Raw genomic sequence first — 22,628 nt, 5'->3', positions numbered from 1 at the left:
CCGCAGTGGGGAGGTGGTGTGGGATCTTCTGTACCGCAGTGGGGAGGTGGTATGGGATCTTCTGTACCACAGTGGGGAGGTGGTGTGGGATCTTTTGTACCGCAGTAGGGAGGTGGTGTGGGATCTTCTGTACCACAGTGGGGAGGTGGTGTGGGATCTTCTGTACCGCAGTGGGGAGGTGGTGTGGGATCTTCTGTACCGCAGTGGGGAGGTGGTGTGGGATTTTCTGTACCGTAGTGGGGAGGTGGTGTGGGATCTCCCTGTACTGCAGTGGGGTGGTGGTGTGGAGTCTTCTGTACCACAGTGCAGAGGTAGTGTGGAGTACAAGTGGCAGGGGAGGGGGCTGGGTGAGGAAACCTCGTCTGGAGAGCCGCACTGGGGAGCCATTGAAGGGTTGAAAGTGGGGGTGTGATATAATCAGATTTGTGCTTGAGGAAGGTCACTCTGGTTCCGTGTGTGTATAGAACAGGTGAAGGGAAGGAGCCATCTGGAGTAGGGAGAGTCAGAGAGACCTGTTAGAAAGCTGTCGAAGGCCCTCTGCGAGGGAGAGGTAGATCGTGGGTGCCTCAGCGGGGAGAGGAGGCGGGGCACAGGTTTACTGTTTTATCGTGGGGAGGTTTGCTAGGAGGGCCGTTATGACCCTGCCTTGTGTTTGGGAAGAAGACAAATGAAGGCTGCCGTTTCTTCTTCTCTCCCACTCTGCCTTCCATGCTGGTCTTAGTTCAAGCGATTTGGGGAAGGAAAAGCTAAATTCCACGTAGCCAAAGAGTTTGTTGAGCTCGTTTGTTGAGAGTTTGCTGTGTTAAGTCTGATACGATTTAGGCTGTGTTGAGGTCTGTCAATAATATTCACTTGGCGAGAAACTTCGGAGCCTTTGGATTTCCTTAGGGGTTTTTATCGTTGATAAGATTGCTTTCTTGCTGAGGGAGAATGTAGTACAGCTGCTATTCTCTTTTAAAAAAAATCATACCATTTAAGAAATTTAATATCCAAAGGACTAGGAGTATTTAAAAATTCTAGCAGAAGTTTCCTGGTATGTTTGCTTTGATTTCTGAGTTGGTGAGACATTGGGGCCTTGCATTATTTAGGAGCGTATCCGTGCCAATCTTGAAAGAAGAGTTGTTGGTGAGGGTCCTGAGGCCCCCACTCACCCAAAGCTTTTTTAAAGCTTGTTCTGAGATAGCGAAGATTAAAGAGCTTGTTTGCAAAGTCCAGAGAGTTGACTTATAATAAGCAGCATACCTCTGTTTATTAAATGATAATGGGTCTGAAGTTAAGAAGGTGGAAGGCAGTCGATTTTTTAAAAAGCAGAAACAAGCTTTCTTGTGCTAATGTTGCGACGGAAGATTTGAAAAGAAAAGCCCGACTCCCGTGCTATCTGAGTTGAAATACATGGTAGAAGCCCTGCGTACACATGACGTGTGAGGAATGACGTGACGGGGTTTGTGGTTAGGAAGAAGACCAGCGCAGCTCACGTAACTGGCAGTGATCTTTGCTGGCTTTCAGCAATAGAGCCGAAAGTTGCCTTCCTCGTGTTTTCAGTAGTGAGAGAACGGAGTCGTGTTTAGCCAGTGTGCTTTGGAGGCGGAGGCCAGGTATTAGCAATGATGCGTCTCCATTGCATCTTATCTTTCAGACATTACAAGAAGCGGTGCCAAGGACGCATGCGGAAGCACGTGGGAGACTTGTGTCTTCAGGCTGGGATGCTGCAGGACTCCTTGGTGCACTACCACATGTCGGTGGAGCTTCTCCGCTCTGTCAATGACTTCCTGTGGCTTGGAGGTGAGAGTTTCTGGTGAAAATGATCTCCTATGTCATTACTTCAGCCATTCTTTGTAATAAGAGAAAACACAAATAAAAATTGGCTCTTAAAAGAAAAGATATGATGCTTAAGTGGCAGTGTGAACAGACATCTGTCCACCAATGTTCATTGCAGCCCTGTTCACAGTAGCCAAAAGGTGGCAACAGCCAGAATGTCCATCAACAGATGAATGGACAAACAACATGTGGTCCATCCATACAATGGACTAGTACTCAGCCAGGAAGAGAAGTGAAGCCCTGATGCATGCCACAGTGTGGAAGAGCCTTGAACACATCACGCTGAGCCGAATTAGTTACAAAAGGACAAATATTGTGTGATCTCACGTATATGAAATAAACAAGTATATACCAAAAAACCCATTGCCGTCCAGTGGATTCTGACTCATAGCGACTGTACAGGACACAGTAGAACTGCCCCATAGGGTTTCCAAGGCTGTAATCTTTACGGAAGCAGACTGCCACATCTTTTTCCTGTGGAGCAGCTGGTGGGTTTGAGCCACCGACCTTTTGGTTAGCAGTCAAGCACTTAACCACTGTGCTGCCAGGGCTCCAAGCAAATATATAGAAACCAAAAATTATTAGTGGTTATCAGAGGTGGGAGGAAAGGGGGCAAGAGGGGGGGTTTTTGCTTAGGGGGCAGGGAGTTTAATGTTAATGGTGGTGGAATAATTTGGTAAAGGATAGTGGGAATGGTTGCACAACTTGAAGAGTGTGATCAAAGTCACTGAATCGTACATGTAGAGATTGTTGACTTTGTGTATGTTTTATTGTGTATATTCTCACTACAATTAAAAAACAAAGGATGAGGGAGGAAAAGCAGCCTGCCCTGTGCTGCTTGCTGGGGTACACTTTCTGGGGTTACCTCCCTGCCATATCTCCTGCCCTGTCCCCACGCAGACCCCGCCCTGCAGTCCTGTGTTCTGTAGCACTTTGTTAGACCGCTATTGGAGAACTTCCTTCATTACTTCATTCTAACTTGTATCATAAGTGGTGGACAGATATGCCTCCCTCACTAAAATGTTGACTTCTTTGAGCAAAAACCCTACTTAGTCCTCACTCAAGGAGCCCTGGTGGTGCAATGGTTAAGTGCTTGGCTGGTAACTGAAGGATGGGTGGTTTGAACCCGCCAGTGGTTCTGCGGGAGAAAAACCTGGGATCTGTTCCCATAAACATAGCAGCCTGGGAAACCTTATGGGGCTCTTCTGCTCTGTCATATGGGGTTGCTGTGAGTTGGAATTGACTTGATGGCACCCGACAACCACCACCACCACCAGGTCCTTACTGACACAACATTGCTTTGGCACGCATCCGTGGAAGGGTGTGTGTCTTCTCCCCCGTGGCATGGGGCATCTCCTGGTCCCTCTGTGTCTTAGCACACCCTGCCTTCAGCTTAGAACACCATTCCCCACCTGATTCACCCATTACATGCATTCTTCAAAACCTAATCCCTATACCAGCTAGTGAATGGAGAGGCGAAAAGTGGTACATTCATACAATGGAGTATTATGCAGCCATAAAAAGCGATGAAGTCCCTATACGTGCTACAGCGTGGAGGAGCTTTGAGAACATGATGCTGAGTGAAAGAACCCAGACACAAAGGCCACATATGGTGCAACCCATTATATGAAGTGTCTAGAATAAGCAAATCCACAGAGACAGAAAATAGGTGAGTGCTTGCCAGAGGGTGGGGGTGGGGGGGAATGGGGAGTGACTGTGAATGTGTACAAGGTTTCCTTTTGGACTGATAAAATGTTCTGGAACTTGACAGTGGTGATGGTTGCACAACTTTGTGAAACCTAAAAAAAAACCAAACCCGTTGCCATGGAATTGATTACGACTCATAGTGACCCTGTAGAATAGAGTAGAACTGCCCCACAGGGTCTCGAAGGAGTGGCTGGTAGATTAGAACTGCTAACCTTTTGGTTAGCAGCTGTAGCTCTTAACCATTACCCCACCAGGGCTCTGACAAATTGTGAATATACTAAAAAACTGCTGTATTGTACACTTTGTTGTTGTTGTAGTTGGGTGCTGTCGAGTCGGCTCTGACTTACAGCGACCCTGTGTGTAACAGAACGAAACACTGCCTGGTTCTGCGCCATCCTCACAATCACTGCTATGTTTGAGTCCATTGTTGCAGTGACTGTGTCAGTCCATCTCATTGAGGGTCTTTCTCTTTGTCGCGGACCCTCTACTTTACCAAGCATGACGTCCTTCTCCAGCGACTGGTCCCTCCTCATTACATGTCCAAAGTACATGAGAGAAAAGTCTTGCCATCTTTGCTTCCAAGGAGCATTCTGACTGTACTTCTTCCAAGACAGATTTGTTTGTTCTTCTGACAGTCTATGGTGTATTCAGTATTCTTCACTAACACCATAATTCAAAGGCATCAGTTCTTCTTCAGTCTTCCTTGTTCATTGTCCTGCTTTCGCATGCATATGAGGCGATTAAAAACACCATGGCTTGGTTCAGGTGCACCTTAGTCCTCAAAGCGACATCTTTGCTTTTTAACACTAAAGAGGTCTTTTGCAGTAGATTTGCCTGATGCATTATGTCATTTGATTTCTTGACTGCTGGGTGTTGGTTGTGGATCCAAGTAAAATGAAATCCTTGACAACTTCAATCTTTTCTCCATTTATCCTGATGTTGCTTATTGGTCCAGTCATGAGGATTTTTGTTTTCTTTATGTTGAGGTGTAATCCATACTGAAGGCTGTGGTCTTTGATCTTCATCAGTAACTGCTTCAAGTCCTCTTCACTTTTAGCAAGCAAGATTGTATCATCTGCATAACGCAGGTTGTTAATGAGTCTTCCTCCAATCCTGATGCCTCTTTCTTCCTCATATAGTCCAGCTTCTTTTGTGCACTTTAAGAGGGTGAATTTTATGACATGTGAACTATATTTTAATTGAAAAAATTAAAGAGAGAAAAAAAAAAAACCCACCTCATCCAAAGGATGGCTTTTGCGGCCCTGCAGGCACTTGGACAGAGCTCTGTGTAGACCCTGCAGCGTCTTGTATGAACCCTGTGGGCTGTGAGCTGACCGTCTGCTGGAGTGGTTGTTGGCATGTTTTCCCCTTCTGTGTCTCCTGGGCTGGAAGGGGGAGGCCTGAGCCGTTCTTTTCCATCTGTGAATGTCTGTCCTCTGGTGTGTCGTAGACGTTCCAAGAATGCTTGTTGAATGAATGTTGTGTAAGAAGGGACTAAGTAGGGTTTTTCCTCAAAGAAGTTGACAGTTTAGTGAGGGAGGTGTATCTGTCAACCACTTATCATACAAGTTGGAATGAAGTAATGAAGGAAGTTCTTTAATAGTAGTCTGACAAAGTGGTCTTTTCATTTGCCTCGTATGCATCCGAAAGCTGGACAATGAATAAACAAGACTGAAGAAGAGTTGATACCTTTGAATTGTGATGTTGGTGAAGAATATTGACTATACCATGGACTGCCAGAAAAATGAACAAGTCTGTCTTGAAAGAAGTACAGCCAGAATGCTTCTTAGAAGTAAGGATAGTGAGACTTCTTCTCACTTACTTTGAACACGTTATCAGGAGGGACCAATACCTGGAGAATGTCATCATGCTTGGTAGAGAGTCAGCGAAAAAGAGGAAGACCCTCAACGAGGTAGATTGGCACAGTGGCTGCAACAATGGGCTCAAACATAGCAATGATTGTGAGGATGGTACAGGACCGGGCAGCATTTTGTTCTGTTATACACAGGGTTGCTATGAGTCAGAGCTGACTTGACGGCACCTAACAACAACGAAGTGCTGTAGAACACACTAAATATCAGAAATACTTAAAATCGACTTCAATCTCATAATTTGGCTGCTGCAGACAGGAAGAACCAGGAATAAATGAAAGAAAAAAGGGACAGATAAAGCATTAAGCAGGGTGAGAAGGATGGCACAGCTACAGGTGTTTGCCACAGCCACAAACAGAGCAGATACATTTAGGGTGTGTGATGTGGAAAGGTGTCCTGGTCCTGCTTTAGTGGAATTACTTCCAAATGTTTTCAAACCAGGGCACTTTCTGTTACACATCTCTACACTCCAGAATCTGGCCTACAGCCTGCCACGCAGTCTGCCCTGTACATATCGGGTAAATGAAGGAATAATGCCTGAGGACGCTGGCCCATTGCACGTGCGTACTCAGGCCCTCGGTGAAACCTTGAGCATCCTCAGAGTTCTCTGTGTTGTCAGCCTCAGCACGAGCATGTGAGAGATAAGAGATGCCATGCTCCTGTTTACAAGAAAACCAGTGATGGTTAGATGTTGTTATGGATTGAATTGTGCCCCCCAAAATGTATATCAACTTGACTAGGCCATGATTCCCAGTATCCTGTGGTTGTCTACCCTTTTGTGATCTGATGTGATTATGCTGTGTGTTGTAAATCCTAACCGCTGTGATGTTAATGGAGCCCTGGTGGCAAAGTGGTTAAGCGTTCAGCTGCTAATCAAAAGGTTCGCACTTGGAATCCACCAGCTGCTCCTATGAACCAGCTGCTCCTATGAGTCAAAATCAGCTGGACAGCAAGGGATTTTTGATGATGTTAATGAGGCAGGATTAGAGGCAGTTATGTTACTGAGGCAGGACTCAATGTACAGGATTAGGTTGTATTTTGAGTCAATCTCTTTTGAGATTTAAAAGAGAGAACCGAGCAAAGGAGGGGGACCTCCTACCGCCAAGAAAGAAGCACTGGGAGTGGAGCGTGTCCCTTGGACCCGGGGTCCCTGTGCTGAGAAGCTCCTAGACCAGGGGAAGATGATGACAAGGACCTTCCTTCAGAGCCGACACAGAGAGAAAGCTTTCCCCTGGGGATGGTGCCCTGAATTTGGGCTTCTAGCCTCCTAGACTGTGAGAGGCTAAATTTCTGTTTGCTAAAGCCATCCACTGGTGGGACTTCTGTTACAGCAGCACTAGATGACTAAGACAGATATGATCTTTGTTTTGGGAAAATTGTTTTGGGAAAAGTTGGCATTTTCAGATAATGAAATTGTTCAAATCATTCTTCTTAGCCATTGCAGTTGGAACTGATGACGGGCCACTAACTCTTCTAATAGTACTTTTATTTGTTTGTTTTCTGCCCAGCTGCACTGGAAGGGTTGTGCTCCGCCTCTGTCATCTCTCACTACCCTGGTGGGACCGGCGGAAAGACGGGGGCGCGAAGGGTTCAGGGTAGCTCACTCCCTGCTGAGGCAGCCAACAGACACCGGCCAGGTAAGCTGGCTCCTTCCTGGGGCCTCTATTCACTTGGAGTCTTTAAAGTCAGCAGGAGAGTAAGGTATTGTTGTCCCAGTCTGAGTTAGGCCTGACTGATGTTAACTACAGTATGAAACCTGTCGAGTCAGATATTACCCATGAGACATTTCCTTCTGCCTTTATTGAATACTTACCGATCTTACTGAATACTACTAATGGGTTACTGTGACTGTTAGATCTCTGGAACGCTTGCATAACATTTCATGGCAGACCTAACTTGAGGTTCTGTGCCTGAGTCTTTTTCATAATTTCTACGTGTTGGATGAAGCTAGCCTCAGAATTCAGTTTTAGTAGCTAATTCAGGGCCTGGGGCCTGTTGTTTTACTGGTTGATGAAGTTCTCAGAATGACTTAAGTTTGATTTGCTTATATTTGTTAGCAATGAAGAGTGAAAAAACTTCTTTGGGGGAGCAGACCCACAAATACCTATTGAGTTGAATTTGAATCTTTGACTCTTAATGAATGAACTTGCCCTTTATAGTTCAGGATAGTGGTATGTTGCACAGGTCACAAAGAGGATCACAGAATGCAGAGCTCAAGGCCATACACAAAACTGCTAGGTATTTTTTTGGTCAATGCAGTTTTTAGGCATTTTTCCCCCCAAAGAGAATGCCCACCATCGTTCATATGTATTGGACAGGGAATGCCTTAAACGTCTTTCTTCCCTGAATCACACCATCTCCCATCGTCAGCCAAGACTGCAGAGACTACCTTTAGGAACCACTTCGGCAGCCGTGCAGTCCAAGTCTGGGCTCGCTCTGTGGAACTGCTTAGATGAATCTGTAATGGTTCTCCAAGGTGCTTTATCATTCTTCAGCAGAGAGTGCCGAGTGACCTCAGTTATCTGAGAGGAAAGCGAAGCCCCCTGGGAAATGACATAGAAAGTCTGCAGGTTGGAAATACGCATGCCCCTGCCCCTCTTCCATTCACTGACTCTGGGAGGAGGGAACAGCGCTTTCTGCTTCATTGTCTTCTCTAGTCAGCTACCAAGTGCTAAAATCTCCAGCGCACCAGGAAGGTGAAAGCGTTCTGTTTCCTCCTTACAAGGCAGCCTCCTGCCGTCTCGGAGTACCTTTTCACTGGCGGGCTTCTTACTGTCATTTGAAGACTGTGAGTGTTGGGACGTTCTTCTCCTGATGGGATTAGAGGACTCTACAGACTTTTTAGGGGAATGTTCATTTTCCCCTTTGCTGAATGTAGACAAAAAAAGTTTGAAGAAGTTGAAAAACTGCTGTGTCTGCAGCAGAGAAATGTCTTTATTTAGCTCTGTGTGGTATAAAACACCTGAGAACTTTTTACTCTTGAAGACAGTCTGTGGGGTAAAATACCCAGTGAAGCCCAGATAAGAGGTGAAGGAGCAATTATTATCTCATTTAAAAGCTTCATAATGACTTTACTACCTTTGAAGCAATGTAGGGTCCAGATCCATTAGCAGGCTTGAGGTCACGAACAGATATATTGTCATATCTTGGATATTAATTTCAAGATAAGTCAATTTATAACGACAACCTTAACCTGCATCAGGAATTTATGGCATCTGCTGTCTGAAACAAAGATCAGACAAAGTGACTAACATTCTCCCTTGTATTTCATGGAATGAAGATCTCAGGTCCCTTTTTCAACAGCAAAACATCAGAAATACAGAGGTCATTTAACACCAGTGTGACCTGGAGCAAGTTGTTTAATCTCTCTGTGCCTCAGTTTCCTTATCTGTAAAATGGGGATGATAACAATAGTACCTACCTTATAGGGTTGTTGTGAATGTTGAATGACATACCCATTGCTGTCAAATCGATTCTGACTTGTAGAGACCCTATAGGACAGAGTAGCTCTGCTCTGTATGGTTTTTGCGGCTCTATAGGACAGAGTAGAAATGCCCCATAGGGTTTCCGAGGCTGTAATCTTTATGGAAGCAGACTGCCACGTCTTTCTTCCTCTGGGCGTCTGGTGGGTTTGAACCATCAACTTGTTGGCTAGCAGCTGAGCACTTAACTACTGCGCCACTAGGACTGCCTTTTGAATGACATACACGTTTACAAAGGGCCTAGAAGACTTCTAGCCATAGTAAGCGCTTGATGAATGTTAGCTGTTATTATTATTGATTAAAAAATAACAGGGTAATCTAAATTTATAATTAAGGGACTCCAGCCATCTCAGATCCAGGTTACATAGCTTCCAAGCGGACGTCCTCTGAGAAAAGGAAATTTTCTTCCCTTTTAAAATTGAGTTATTTAGATAGGTTCACAAATGTTTTATTCTCAGCTAGCGATGTAAAAGTTACTATTTTTTATTTTATTAACTCTGTAAGCATTAAAAAAGAACATTAAAAATGATTACAGTGCAAAACAGAAGTGGCTTTGAAAATTCAACCGTTGCTAACGGCTTACCACTTCTTTTTCTCTAGTGAAGCTTGTTAAGACAAAAGTTTAAAGGCCGAATTAGTTTTGTGAATCTTTTAGTATGGAAGAAAGATTAAGTTAGTGAATTTTGAGAGAAAGTAAAAATCTATACTCTTTTCTGATGCTAGATGTATAGTTTGTGGGACTTGGGACTTGTCAGCCTTGCTTTTGATGGCCTAATTTGGAATCTACTCAAAGGGACACAACAACAGCATGATTTAAAGTACAAGGGAACATTTTTTTAGTGCAGTGTGATGTTTTGATGAAATCAGCGTTACTCTGGTAAGATCAAAACCCATTGCGGTTGATTGTGACTCATAGCAACCCTATTTATAGGACAGAGTAAAGTTACCCCATAGGGTTTCCAAGGCTATAATCCCTACAGAAGCAGACTGCTACATCTTTCTCCCATGGCGTGGCTGGTGGGTTCAAACCGCCAACTTACCATTAGCAGCTGAGCACTTAACCACTGTGCCACCAGGCTCCTTATTTTAGTAAGATAGGGAATAGCTAAATTGCCTTAGACTGCAGAATTTAGAGATTGTTTATACAGAATATGTATTTTTACAACTCAGAATTCCTATTGCTGCATAAATACCCACTAAAACATTTAAATTACTAGGAATTTGTCATTCTGAAGTTGACCAAGAGACATTAACTTCGGAAAAATTGATATAAAGCTATTTTCAGGGAATAAACTTATTTCTTTTGTGACTGAAGAAAATTTTGATTTTTTTTTTCTGTACCTTTAATATAGTTCCCTGGGTGCAGCAAACGTGTTAAGCACTCGACTACTAGCCGAAAGGTTGGCGGTTCAAACCCACCCAGAGGTGTCTCGGAAGACAGGCCTGGTGATCTGCTTCTGAAAGGTTACAGCATTGAAAACCCTACGGGGCAGTTCTACCCTGCACACATGGGGTTGCCATGAGTCGGAATCGACTGCACGGGAACTAACAACAGTAACGTTTAGGAACTAACAATGATGACCTTTAATATGTTATTTTAATCTCACCTGAAGAATGTTGATTCGATGTTTGTCACGTTTATAGATGGAATAAAGGATGTCACTGAACAGATCATGCTGTTTTCATATGTAAATAAATGTTTTTTGTATTTAAACACAATTGTATGATTTCTAGTTACCAGCCCTTTGGGAAGTGTTTTGCAAGACAGTCTACCTACTATTTGAAAAATATGAAAGCGACTTCTGTGCATATGAGAGTGATACAGATCAGTTGGATTTTGGTTCAGTGCAAAACACAAGGACTAGGAGTGAGCTTTGCTACTGATTGCTAGGACAGCTTCCTGGGTCTCAGTTTCTCTGTCTGTGAACTGAAGAGGCTGAACCAGAGTCCCAAGATTCCTTCCAGGTCTAAGATTAGTTCCTCTGTCTCTATCTTTTGTTTCCAGTGGGACTTAGAACCTGTTCTGGTTTGAACCCCTGCTGAGAATTTACATTTCTAACAAGTTCCCTGCTGAGAATTTGCATTTCCACCTGTCTCAGTCATCTAGTGCTGCTATAACAGAAATACCACAAGTGGATAGCTTCAACCAAGAGAAGTTTATTCTCTCATAGTCTAGTAGGCTAGAAGTTCAAATTCAGGGTGTCAGCTCCAGGGGAAGGTTTTTTCTTTCGGCTCTGGAGGAAGGTCCTTGTCATCAGTCTTCCATTGGACTAGGAGCTTCTCAGTGCAGGAACCCTGGGTCCAAAGGACGCACTCTGCTCCCAGCTCTGCTTTCTTGGTGGTATGAGGTCCCCCTTCTCTGCTCACTTCCCTTTGCTTTTATCTCTTGTAAGAAAAAAGGTGGTGTGGGCCACACCCCGGGGAAGCTCCCTTTACACTGGATCAGGGATGTGACCTGAGCAAGGGTGTTACATCCCACCCTAATCCTCTTCAAATACTCCAATCTTGCCTCATTAAACGCAGGCAGAGATTAGGATTTATAACATACAGGAAAATTATGTCACTCACAAAATGGAGGACACCCACCAACCGCACAATACTGGGAATTATGACCTAACCAAGTTGACACATATTTTGGGGGGACACAATTCAACCCATGACACCACCCCAGATATACTGAGTCATAATCTACATTTTAACAAGATCTTCAGGTGATTCTTATGTATAACTTCCTGGGAACTTGTTAGAAATGCAAATTCTCAGCAGGGGTTTGAACCAGAATGAACCTGTTCAAGGCCCTGGTTTCTATCCAGGGGAGTTAAAGATTGCAGATTAAGTACTGAATACCGCCTGCTTCCCTGAAGCAGTATGTGCTAACTGAACTCTTAGTTATGGTCTCTGAGCATACCATTAAAAAACATCCTGCTGATCATTTTTTACGAAGCAGGGGGTTTATTCTGTGGCATCTTTCTCAGCAGCTTGAAAGTCCTTTTTGGCCACAGGTGGCGCTGTTGCACCTTGTTTTCTTTAAACCCTAATTTTCCTGTTTGTGAAAGAAGTGAGGCTTAGACAATGTTCTTTTAATTTGATTCTTTATTTAATGCTGCAGAGCTGCACAATGTCTGTGATATCTGGAGACCTGGGAAGGGTGTTTTAGTTATATCTTATTTTCATTCTGCCATTTTCTCAGCGTGAAAATTTCTGGCATGCTGTGTGAACAGCGGCAAGATTGGACTTTTCTTCCAGTATTAGAAACCAGTCAGGCGTGGCTTTATAAAAAAGATAGAAACCATTTCTGGAGCACCTTAAAACTGAGAAACATACTGAACTCACTGAGGCTTGAACACGCTGCACGGTTCTGTGTTTATTAAAAAGCCAATATTAGTGGGAGGTCATCTGGTACCGTGGAAGGAGCCTGGGTTTTCAAGTTTGGCTCCCTTGGATTTGAATGCAGATGCCACCACTTGGCCGTGCAAACTTGGGTAAATTCTTTCTCTGAGGTTTTTTTTCCCCCTCGTTTGTAGAACAGGGATGAAAATATCTGCTTTGTAGAACTGTGAGGTTAGAGAGAGCGTATGAGAAGTGTTCCTTACAGCGGTCACCTTATAAACATCTCACGTTGTTGGTAGGTGCTGTCGAGTCCATTCTGACTCATATCGACCCATGTGACAGAGCACAACTGTCCCGTAGCATTTCCTGGGCTGTATTCTTTTTTTTTTGGTTTTAACGAAGAGAAGTTTATTTCCTCACAGTCAAAGTAGGCTGAAAGTCCAAATTCAGGGTGTCAGCTCCAGGGGAAGTCTTTCTCTCTCTGTTGGCCTTCTCATCAGTGTTCCCCTAGACTAGGAGCTTCTCGGCGCAGGGACCCCAGTCCAAAGGACGCGCTCTGCTCCTGGCACTGCTTTCTTGATGGTATGAGGTCCCCTGGGCTGTATTCTTTACGGGAGCAGATTGCCAGGTCTTTCTCCCAAAACATCTCATAAGCGCCAGCTATTATTTTGTACAATGCCATCATTTTATAGTCTTTGGCGATTACTAAGGAAGGAGTTAAGATAGGAAAACGTAGTTTTAGGAGAAAAGATGCAATTAAACATGAGTGAGATATTTGAGGAGGCTCAGCAATGCCTGTGCTCGAATTTAGCAGCGGTATCAGGCCGTTAGAGTCATCCCCAACCCATCTTGAGCCACAAAATTGTTAATTAGCACATGTTGAGGTTTAAGGGGGAACCAATAAGAACGCTTCTATTTTCTCCACATCCAGTTGAGAAATGAGAAAAAAGAGTAGGCAGATGGAGAATCAAAATGTCACCCTTATTACTATAAGCCCCACTCCCCATGAACTTCAGGGGTGCAGGAACAATGGATATCTTCATACCGTCCCCTGGAATTAGACAGGCCCACTGGTCACTGCTCTGGGCCACAGCAGGCCTGCCCCTGAAGGGGCCTACCCCCGTCACACTTAGGGCGTGTGGGAGCAGAGTGTTCTGTATGCCTCCTGAGGTAGCGGCCCCCGAGAAAAGAGGAAGGTTTCTATGCCCAGCTTGTCGTCCAGACGCACTGATCCCATAACCTACGCTGTTTGTGTTGAGGGGAGTAGAAGGGCAGGAGGTCAGGAGTGTTTGGGAAAAGGCCTTCCTAATGGAAACCAGAGGGGTGGCGAGGAACAGGTTAAACAGTTCATGGGGAGTTTGTAAATGGGGAAATAAGGAGAGTTAGAGCAGAAAGGAAATAGGATGATCAGAGTGGAGATTTGTAAAATCACCTCAGTAGGTACATTTGTTGAGCACTTGGCATGACAGTCTATTCTGAGCATTTCACAGAAACTGATTTAATGCTCACAACGGCCCAGTGTGGTAGGATTGATTATGTCAAAGGTGGAAAGCTTGCGAGACTGGAAAAATAAGGCGATCCCATGGGGTTCTGGCTCTCACAGGTTTCTCTGGAAATACAATACTCTTAAAGCCCCACGGTCTGTGTGCCTTTAGCATGGGGCCCAGGTCACCACGAGGCAGAGACTGTGCCAATGTCTGAAGCATCAGAACATCCCAGGTGTACTTCCTGCTTGGAAGGCGTGGCACAGTCTGATGTGTTCTAGTTTTCCACTGAATGCGGAGTTTTAGGGTCATCTGGGATTCCTCAAGGTTCCACGTCGCCGAGTGCCTCCTAGTGTTACTGTCAGCTCGTCACCACAGCGGGTCACGGCGAGGATGACCGGGCCTCACTTTCCTCACCCAGAGCAGGCTCAGTAGTGCCGTCCACTGTGAGGGCTGCTCTGAGAACTGCACAGGTGCCTGCAGAGCACTGTGCCGGCGTACGGTTGGGCCTCAACAGAAAGCACCTTTTTTTTTTTTAAGTGGTTTCTAGATTGAAGTGTTTTTTTTTTTTTTTAATTGTACTTCAGGTGAAGGCTTACGGAACAAATAGTTTCTCATGAAACAGTAGTACACATATTGTTTTATGACATTGGTTAACAACCCCACAACATGTCAACCCTCTCCCTTCTCGACCTTTTTTTTTTTTTTTTTTTTTAGTGAAAATATACATAGCCAAAGATACACCATTTCAAAAATTTCTACATGCACAGTTCAGTGACATCAACTACGCTCTTCCAATTGTGCTGCTATTCTCACTTTAGATGAAGGCTTACAGAACAAAATAGTTTCTCATTTAACAGTTAGTACACATATTGCCCTATGACAATGGTTAACAATCTCACAACACATCAACACTATCCTTACTCAACCTTGGATTCCCTATCACCAGCTTTCCTGGCTTCTGGCAGTTGTCCCTGGACTGCTGTGCCTCATTAGTCCCATTTGGTTTTATGGGGCTGTCCACTCGCCGGCTGAACGGTGAACCTCGGAAATGACTTCACCACTGAGCTAAAAGGGTGTCTGGGGGCCATACTCTCAGGGTTTCTCCAGTCTCCTTTAGGCCAGTAAATCTGGTCTTTTTTTTTTCTGTGGGTTAGAATTTTCTTCTACATCCTTCTCCAGCTCTGTCCAGAACCCTCTGTTATGATCCTGGTCACAGCAGTCCGTGGTGGTAGCCGGGCACCATCTAGCTGTACTGGACTCAGTCTGGTGGAGGCCTTGGTAGCTGTGGTCCATTAGTCCTTTGGACTAATCTTTTCCTTGTATCCTGTTCTCTTCATTCTCCCTTGCTTCCGAAGGGATGAGACCAGTGGAGTATCTTAGATGGCTGCTCACAGGCTTTTAAGACCGTAGACGCTACTCACCAAGGTAGAATGTAGAACATTGTCTTTATAAACTGTGTTATGCCAGTTGAGCTAGATGTTCCCCGAGACCATGGTCCCCACAGCCCTCTGAAGTGATTTTTTGTTCTGCATTTAAAAATGTTGTTGTTGTTAGGTGCCGTCAAGTCCGTTCCGACTCTTAGCAACCCCAAGGACAAGAGAATGAGACACTGCCCGGTGTTTGTAATACATGAGATAGCTCTCAAGGAGGACTATTACTATGGGGTGTATTTGCTATAGAGACAAGTGGATACATGTGCTGTTTTAATAACAATATATGCTATTGAAACATCCATTTTTGAGTCTGGTTAATGTGTTTAAAAATGATCATATCTAATGATAAACATGACTCTTGAAACCATTACTTTTGGGGTGTGTTTTGCCGTAATGGAAAATTATATTCTATAGAGAAGACTAATTGGATCTCATTGATAATTTGGATAGCTTAGTGAATGATCAAGATTTTTAAAAGCTTCTTGATAATAGTGAAGATAACTGTTTTGTGTTTTCCACAACTATAGGGTTGCTATGTACAACAACATGTACAAAGCTCCCTTCTGAAAGACAGAAATCCTTAGCTTGAGGGAGCACACAGCAATTCAGAGTGTGTGTGAGAGAGAGAAGAAAAGATCGACTGGTTGATTTTAGGGAATATGTTCCAGTATAGCCTTCTGGCATCTTTGTCCCCCATTCCAGAGTGTTGATATATACTTGCACAAATAAACTAATATTCCTTGGTCATTGGCTTGTTTGATGGAAATAAGATTCTCATACTTGCTTAGGAAGAGCTGGGGAGTGGAAGCTTAGAAAGTGGGAAGGGAAAGAGGTGGGAAGCACATTACAGTTTGTTCAGGGTGTGAGTAATAGTAGCTGTTCTTCATTTTTCGTCTAAAGCAAAAAAGGCACTGCACGTGTGACCTACTGTTCTTCGGGACTGCTTTTCTGACCAGACAACAGTGTCCCAGAGTTTTCAAGGCTGTGTGAATTATGAAATGTGATTTAGTATTGTCTTTACAAGTGGTTTTATTTTCCAAATAAAAGACCATAATCTTTTCTTTTTTCCAGGGGCACAGGAGGTTCTCATTGATCCAGGTACCTGATCTACGTGCTTAGTTTCGTTCGCTTTTCCTTGTGGTGGTTGTCTTTTTAAGGGCTTGTTTCACGGTGGTGTAAATGAATGGTTAACATTTCTGGATTGTCATCTTGGGAACATTCTGATTTAAGTAATTTTAAATCAGAACTATTAAAAACCCTGTTATTGTCTGGCCCTTGTCTCATGGGGCGCCCTATTGCTTTATGTCGTCTGCCGAAGAGGACCCCGCTTCCTCTAGCATGGTTAAGTGAATGATTTGCAACTGTGGCTTGCGTTCCTTGAATGCGTTGAGCATGCTTGTCCTGTTAATTTTGAGTTCATTCATAGTAATGACTCTGCTCTGATTCTGTGGTTCACGCTCCTCTCAACATGATTTTGAATTCTGTTTTGCGTTTTGTGTGTGTGTTCTTAACAGGGAAAAGGGCTTTTGCGTTTGTTACAGAGGTGCACTTTCCGCTTGCCTCTTAACACCTTCTGTCATTAATACAGCAAAAATCTTGTTTATCAAGGTGCTGCTCATCTCATGGTGAGCACTGTTATTTTCTGGCTTAATCACAAACAATGACAAAGGGTAAAACATTAAAAAAACGTGAACTCCCTTCATTTGAAGACTAGAAATCCGGACGGTTGTGCTTACGCAGGCTTTGTAACCAACCGATTTTCTCATGTACCCCTTGTGCATCTCCGCTCAGAAATGAAGGTGCTTCAGGTTTGCAGATTTTTGTTTTAACATTTGTGTTGAATCCTTTCTCTAAACTGATATGGCTTGTGGAAGATGTAGAGGAAGGAAAACAAATGCTTTGCTCTGTTTTCAGGAGATCCGAATTGCTGATTAGAAAACAACTCGAAATACGGAGTTCATGGCGCAGAGGGGCAGAGTGACCTCACAGCGTAAATTGAGGGAACATTAAATAGAGGTTGGATTTATTGATATCTGACCAACAGATGCTATTGAACCCAAAGCTGGGTAGCCATGTCTAACACAAAATACTGAATTTCAATGTGTTAATCAGTTTACTTAGTAGGAGAATTAGATGCTGATACCAATCAAAAGCCACTTAGAGAAAACCAGTCGCTTGTTAAGATTAAAAAAGCAAGATGTATTTTTTACTTCTGAAACTTTTCAACATAAGGCTGGATAAAGATGAAATGGGGTCTAAAGTATTGAGAGTAAAAGTGAGGACCACCCTGTGGGGCTTTGTTCTTCAGGAGCATGTCAAGATCCTACTGCAGAGGCTGCCATCTGCAGGAAGGCCCAGAGACACCAGCGTTTGGCACTCAGTGGCGCCTTCTGTGATGGCCCCATATTAGAGCTAAATGGACTTGACCTCTGCTTAACCGAGGGAGAGCAAGTAAAGAGAACTGACATTCTGCTCTCCTCCACCCGCATTCCCTTCCTGCCTTACCCCTGTTCGGATTCCCACAGGCCCCCAAGCCTGGACTGCCTGCAGCGAAACTTGGGCTGGCACTTAGCAAAGTCTTAGCTGTCTTTCCAGCTCTCGTCCCTTCTCTGCTGCTTAAACCCTTGCAGATTATGTTGGTGGTAAATTTGTGGGTAGAGAATCATTTTACAACTCTCATGAGATTTGATTCTCCTTAGTCTCTACATCCGAGTAGCTAACATCCTCTTATAGGTCGTAAAATTCCTCAGCCCTGTAGAAAACCATTCACATGAAGCTATCACAGAATTGCATCCTTTCATTTTATTTTCAAATTTTATATGGATATAATATTTGAAACAAACTCTTTCAGAATTTTTTTTTTCCAACCTGATTTTTTCCACAGCTGTCTCCTAAAGGAGAAGAAAAGAGTTGGATGGTCTTTGTGTGTTGATGCTATTGCTTATTTTAAGACCAAAGCTTCTCCTTCAGTCACTTCCAGGAGCTAGGCTTCAGAGTCCTTGATCTGCATTTTAAATTGAGTGCTTCTTGGTGTCCAATCCTTTTTTCTGTTATTTCTGAACATTTCATATGCATTCAGAACTGCTTTAAGTAAAATGATCTTTTGGCCCATTTCAATTAACTCAAATTTGCTTTTACCAATTTCATTTTGAGGGGAGTTTCTTCTGCTTATAATAAAATGAGCAGTTAGCACTCATTAAGTGACAGGTACTATTCTAAGGGGCTTTAAAAAAATTTTTTAAACACAACTTTAGTATAATTCACCCATTAAAAGTGTGTAATTCAATGGTTTTTAGTATATTCACAGAGTTGTGCAACTATAATGACAATTTTTGGATATTTTTGTCACCCCAACAAGAACCCCTGTGCCCATTAGCAGTTATCCCCCATTTCTCCCAACACCTACACCCAACCCTAGGCAGCCACTAGTCTACTTTCTGTCACTATAGATTTGCCTGTTCTAGATATTTCATGTAAACAGTTACACGATAGGTCATCTTTTGTGACTGGCTTCTTTCACTTAACATAATGTTCTCGAGGTTAATCCACTTTGTAGCAAGTATCAGTACTTCATTCCTTTTTATGGCTGAATAATATTCTATTAAATGGATAGCCCACATTTAGCTCATCCATTCTTCTGTTGATGGACATTTGAGTTCTTTCTACTTTTTGGCTATTATAAATCATGCTGCTGTGTACAAGTTTTTGTGTGTACATATGTTTTTAATTCTCTTTAGCATATATTGGAGCCCTGGTAGTGCAGTGGTTAAGAGCTTGGCTCCTAACCAAAAGGTCGGCAGTTTGAATCCACCAGCTGCTCCTTGGAAACCCTACAAGGCTGTTCTACTCTGTCGTACAGGGTATTCAGGAATGGAATTTCAGGGTCATATGGTAACTATATATTTAAGTTTTTGAGCAACTGCTAAACTGTTTTCCAAAGTGGCTGCACCACTTTACATTCCCACCAGCAGTGAATAAGAGTTCCAATTTCTCTACATCCTCAACAACACTTGTTACTATACTTTTGATTGTAGCAATCTAGTGGGTAGGAAGTGGTATCTCACAGTAGTTTGGTTTTCGTTTCCCTGATGGCTAATGATGTTGAACATCTTTTCATGTACTTATTGGCCATTTGTATATCTTCTTTGGAGAAGTGTCTGTTCAAGTCCTTTGCCCACTTTTTAATTGTTTTTTTTTTTTTTTTATTTTTCAGTTGTAAGTGTTCTTTATATATTCTGGATACAAGTCTTTGACCAGATATATGATTTGCAAATATTTTTTTCCCATTCTGTGGCTTGTTTTTTCATTTTTGTAATGGGTGTCTTTTAAGGGCAAAAGTTTTGAATTGTGTTGAAATCCAATTTATCAATTTTTTTTTTCTTTTATAAATCATGTCTTTAGTGTCATATCTAAGTATTCCTTGTCTAACCCAGGGTCATGAATATTTTCTCCTAGAAGTCTTACAGGTTTTGCTTTTACATGTAGGTCTGTGATCCATTTTGAGTTCACTTTTGTGTATGGTGTGAGGTAACAGTCTAAGTTCATTTTTTACAAGCGGACATCCAGTTTTCCCAGCACCATTTGTTGAAAGGTCTGTCTTTCTCCCATTGAATTGCCTTGTCAAGTTTATCAAGAATCACTCGATCACTTGGCAGGGGAACCATTAATTAAAAACTCAAAATTACTTGCGTGATTTCTTGCCATTTTTTTCTCGTTGGGGACCTCGTCTGTGTACTCAGCTTGCAGAGTTCAGTGTAGGTTTGTTTTAGGTCTAGTGTAGGCTGAAGCATTACAGCCAGTTAATTTCTGCATCACCCACCCTCCAATGTTGAGTGCTGCTAATGACGGAATCAAGTTGTAGTTAAGCCTTTTCTGTAAAGTCATGACTACAGAATGTTCACAGACAGGATTTGATTGACTTCATTTTGTTAACCAATGAAATAAAAATCTCAGTGTTGAAACAGATTGTAATCCCCTGCAGAATCGGGTCGTTGTCTTCCTTTTATTTCGTTTTGTTTCCTCATTAAAAAAACCAAACCCGTTGCCATCGAGTCATTTCTGACTCATAGTGACCCTATAGGACAGAGTAGAACCACTCTATAGGGTTTCCAGGGAGCAGCTTGTGGATTCAAACTGCTGACCTTTCAGTTAGCGGCCAGGCTCTTAACCACTCTACCACCAGGGCTCCTGTTTCCTCCCAGTGTCTGGGATAGTGCCTTATTGTCCAGCAGATTACGTGGAACATGGTGCTGAGTTCAAGATGGTCATGAATCACCAACTGTATTGATGCAGTTTGGGCAACAGTATCTGTTGTTTGTCTCACATAGGAAAAGGTAGTATAGAATTGACTCTCATATCTATTAAAAAAGCCTGAACTTTTGAGAAGAGTTTCACAAACCATGCAAAAACATTTTCAATAATTTTAGATCCTAGACATAGTATGGAAACCCTGGTGGCGTAGTGGTTAAGAGCTACGGCTGCTAACCAAAAGGTCAGCAGTTCAAATCCACTAGGCACCTCTTGGAACTCTATGGGGCAGTTCTACTCTGTCCTGTAGGGTTGCTATGAGTCGGAATAGACTTGACAGCAACGAGTTTTCTTTTACTTAGCAATGTGTACTTAAGGTTTCTTCATGTCTTTTCATGACTTGATAGCTCATTTTTTCTTATTGCTAAATAATACCATCTAGCAACTGTGCTCCTAGGTGTTTACTCAGATGAGTTGAAAATACGTGTCCACACGGAAACCTGCACACGAATATTTATGCAGCTCCATTCGTAACTGCAAAAACTGGAAGCAACCAAGATGTCCTTTAGTATGCGAATGGATAAACGAACGGTGGTCCATCCATGCGCTGGGATATTATTTGGTGAAGTGTTCACATTTTTGTCCATTTTTTTGGGATATTTGTTATCTTATTGTTGAGTTTTAAGATTTCTTTGTATATTTGGTTACAAGTTCTTTACCAGATGTGTGTTTTGCAAATATTTTCTCCCAATCTGTGATGATTAATTTACTTTTTAGTATATAAAGCATTACACTGGTTCCAAAAGTCAAAACTATACAAAAAAGTTATGCCCAAAGAAGTGTCACATCCTCTTCTGTCCCTTCCACCTCATCCCACCGACCCCTGCAGGCAACCCAGCTCATTTGTTTCTGGTTATTCCTTCTGGTGGTGTTTTTTTTTATTTTTTAAATAAAGATAGATGTTCTTATTTCTCTTATGCAGAAGTAGCACATTTCATATACTCTTTTGTTCTTTGCCTTTAAAAAAAACATCCTGGAAATAGGTCCATATCAGTTTATGGAGATCTTCCTCATTCATTTTGACAGCTGCATTGTATACTGGTCAAGAGTTCTGCTGTTTTTTCTGGTTAGTGTACACTATGTGGATATAGGTTTCCCCCGATATCCAAAAGTAGAATGTCCCTATGAAAACTTCCATAAGCCAAAATGGCGTAAAGTGAAGAAGCAATCACCATTAATTGATATGGGAAAATTTTTTGAGTGCTCCCAGAACCAGAAAATAACCTATTGAATCATACCAACTAACACATAAAGCCTAAACTAACGCTAACATACAGTAAACGCAGGGGTGATGTGGTAAACACACAGCCTGTGTGAAATAGAAATACTGTATGCACAGTGCTGTCTCACTTACCAAAATCAAGGAGACAGCGCGCACACGGGAAGGCTGAGAGGTGGTGGTGGTCGCCCTGTGGCCTAGCTGGCGATGGCACATGGGGCTGGGTTGAAGGGCCACACCCTTGCAAGCGCTGTTAGGCTTTTCTGTACCTTAGGATGCGTCTTACTAACAGATGCACAAAATAAATTGAGATAAAGCACAGATGCTCACAGACAGAGTTCAGAGCTACGGCGGCTTGATGCCGACATGCTGAGTGTTGTTCCCGGAGCAGGAGCTTGGTGACGCCACTCTCGCTGCTCGGGGTGTGCGCTGCCTCTTTAACGGCTGCTGCAAAACAAACACTGAACACTATTTCCGCTTTTCACCTTTTTTCGTAAAAGTGAAAATCCTCTTTGGATTTCTTTCAGTTAGCAAAAATAGGTACTAATGTAGATCTTTTGTAAAAGTGAGGTGACATAAAGTGAATTTTTGAAAAGAGGGGGAGACCTGTATACCGTATTTTATTTAGCCAACTTTCTATATATGGACATTTCTGTTGTTTCCAGTATTTTGCAATTAAAAATAATGCTTCAGTGAGTAACCTTGTACATATATATTTTTGTATTGTTGGAGATGTGTATTCAGGGTAAATCCCTAGAAGTAGGATTGATGAGTCAAAGGTAAACATCTGTGGAGTTTATTAGATTTTTGTCAAATTCCCCTCCATAGAAGTCGCACTGTTATTTTATTTTATTTTATTTTATTTTTTATATTTTATTGTACTTCAGGTGAAGGCTTACGGAACAAATAGTTTCTCATGAAACAGTAGTACACATGTTGTTTTATGACATTGGTTAACAACCCCACAACATATT

The 22,628-nt window shown here is 42.8% G+C and overlaps 1 protein-coding gene across 1 annotated transcript in view; it reads left to right on the top strand.

The window, feature by feature from the left end:
• TRAPPC9 (trafficking protein particle complex subunit 9) overlaps window positions 1–22,628 on the top strand; it is a 618,989-nt gene that overhangs the window by 18,534 nt on the left and 577,827 nt on the right. Inside the window, exons 3-5 of the mRNA XM_004387359.3 lie at window positions 1,637–1,782; window positions 6,905–7,033; window positions 16,200–16,226. Of these exons, the coding sequence (XP_004387416.1) occupies window positions 1,637–1,782; window positions 6,905–7,033; window positions 16,200–16,226 (302 nt within the window). The remainder of the gene's footprint in view (window positions 1–1,636; window positions 1,783–6,904; window positions 7,034–16,199; window positions 16,227–22,628) is intronic.

Source organism: Trichechus manatus, unplaced genomic scaffold (assembly GCF_000243295.1).
Source record: "Trichechus manatus latirostris isolate Lorelei unplaced genomic scaffold, TriManLat1.0 scaffold00185, whole genome shotgun sequence".
Lineage (NCBI taxonomy): Eukaryota > Metazoa > Chordata > Mammalia > Sirenia > Trichechidae > Trichechus > Trichechus manatus.
This window is presented reverse-complemented; position numbering and strand designations above follow the sequence as displayed.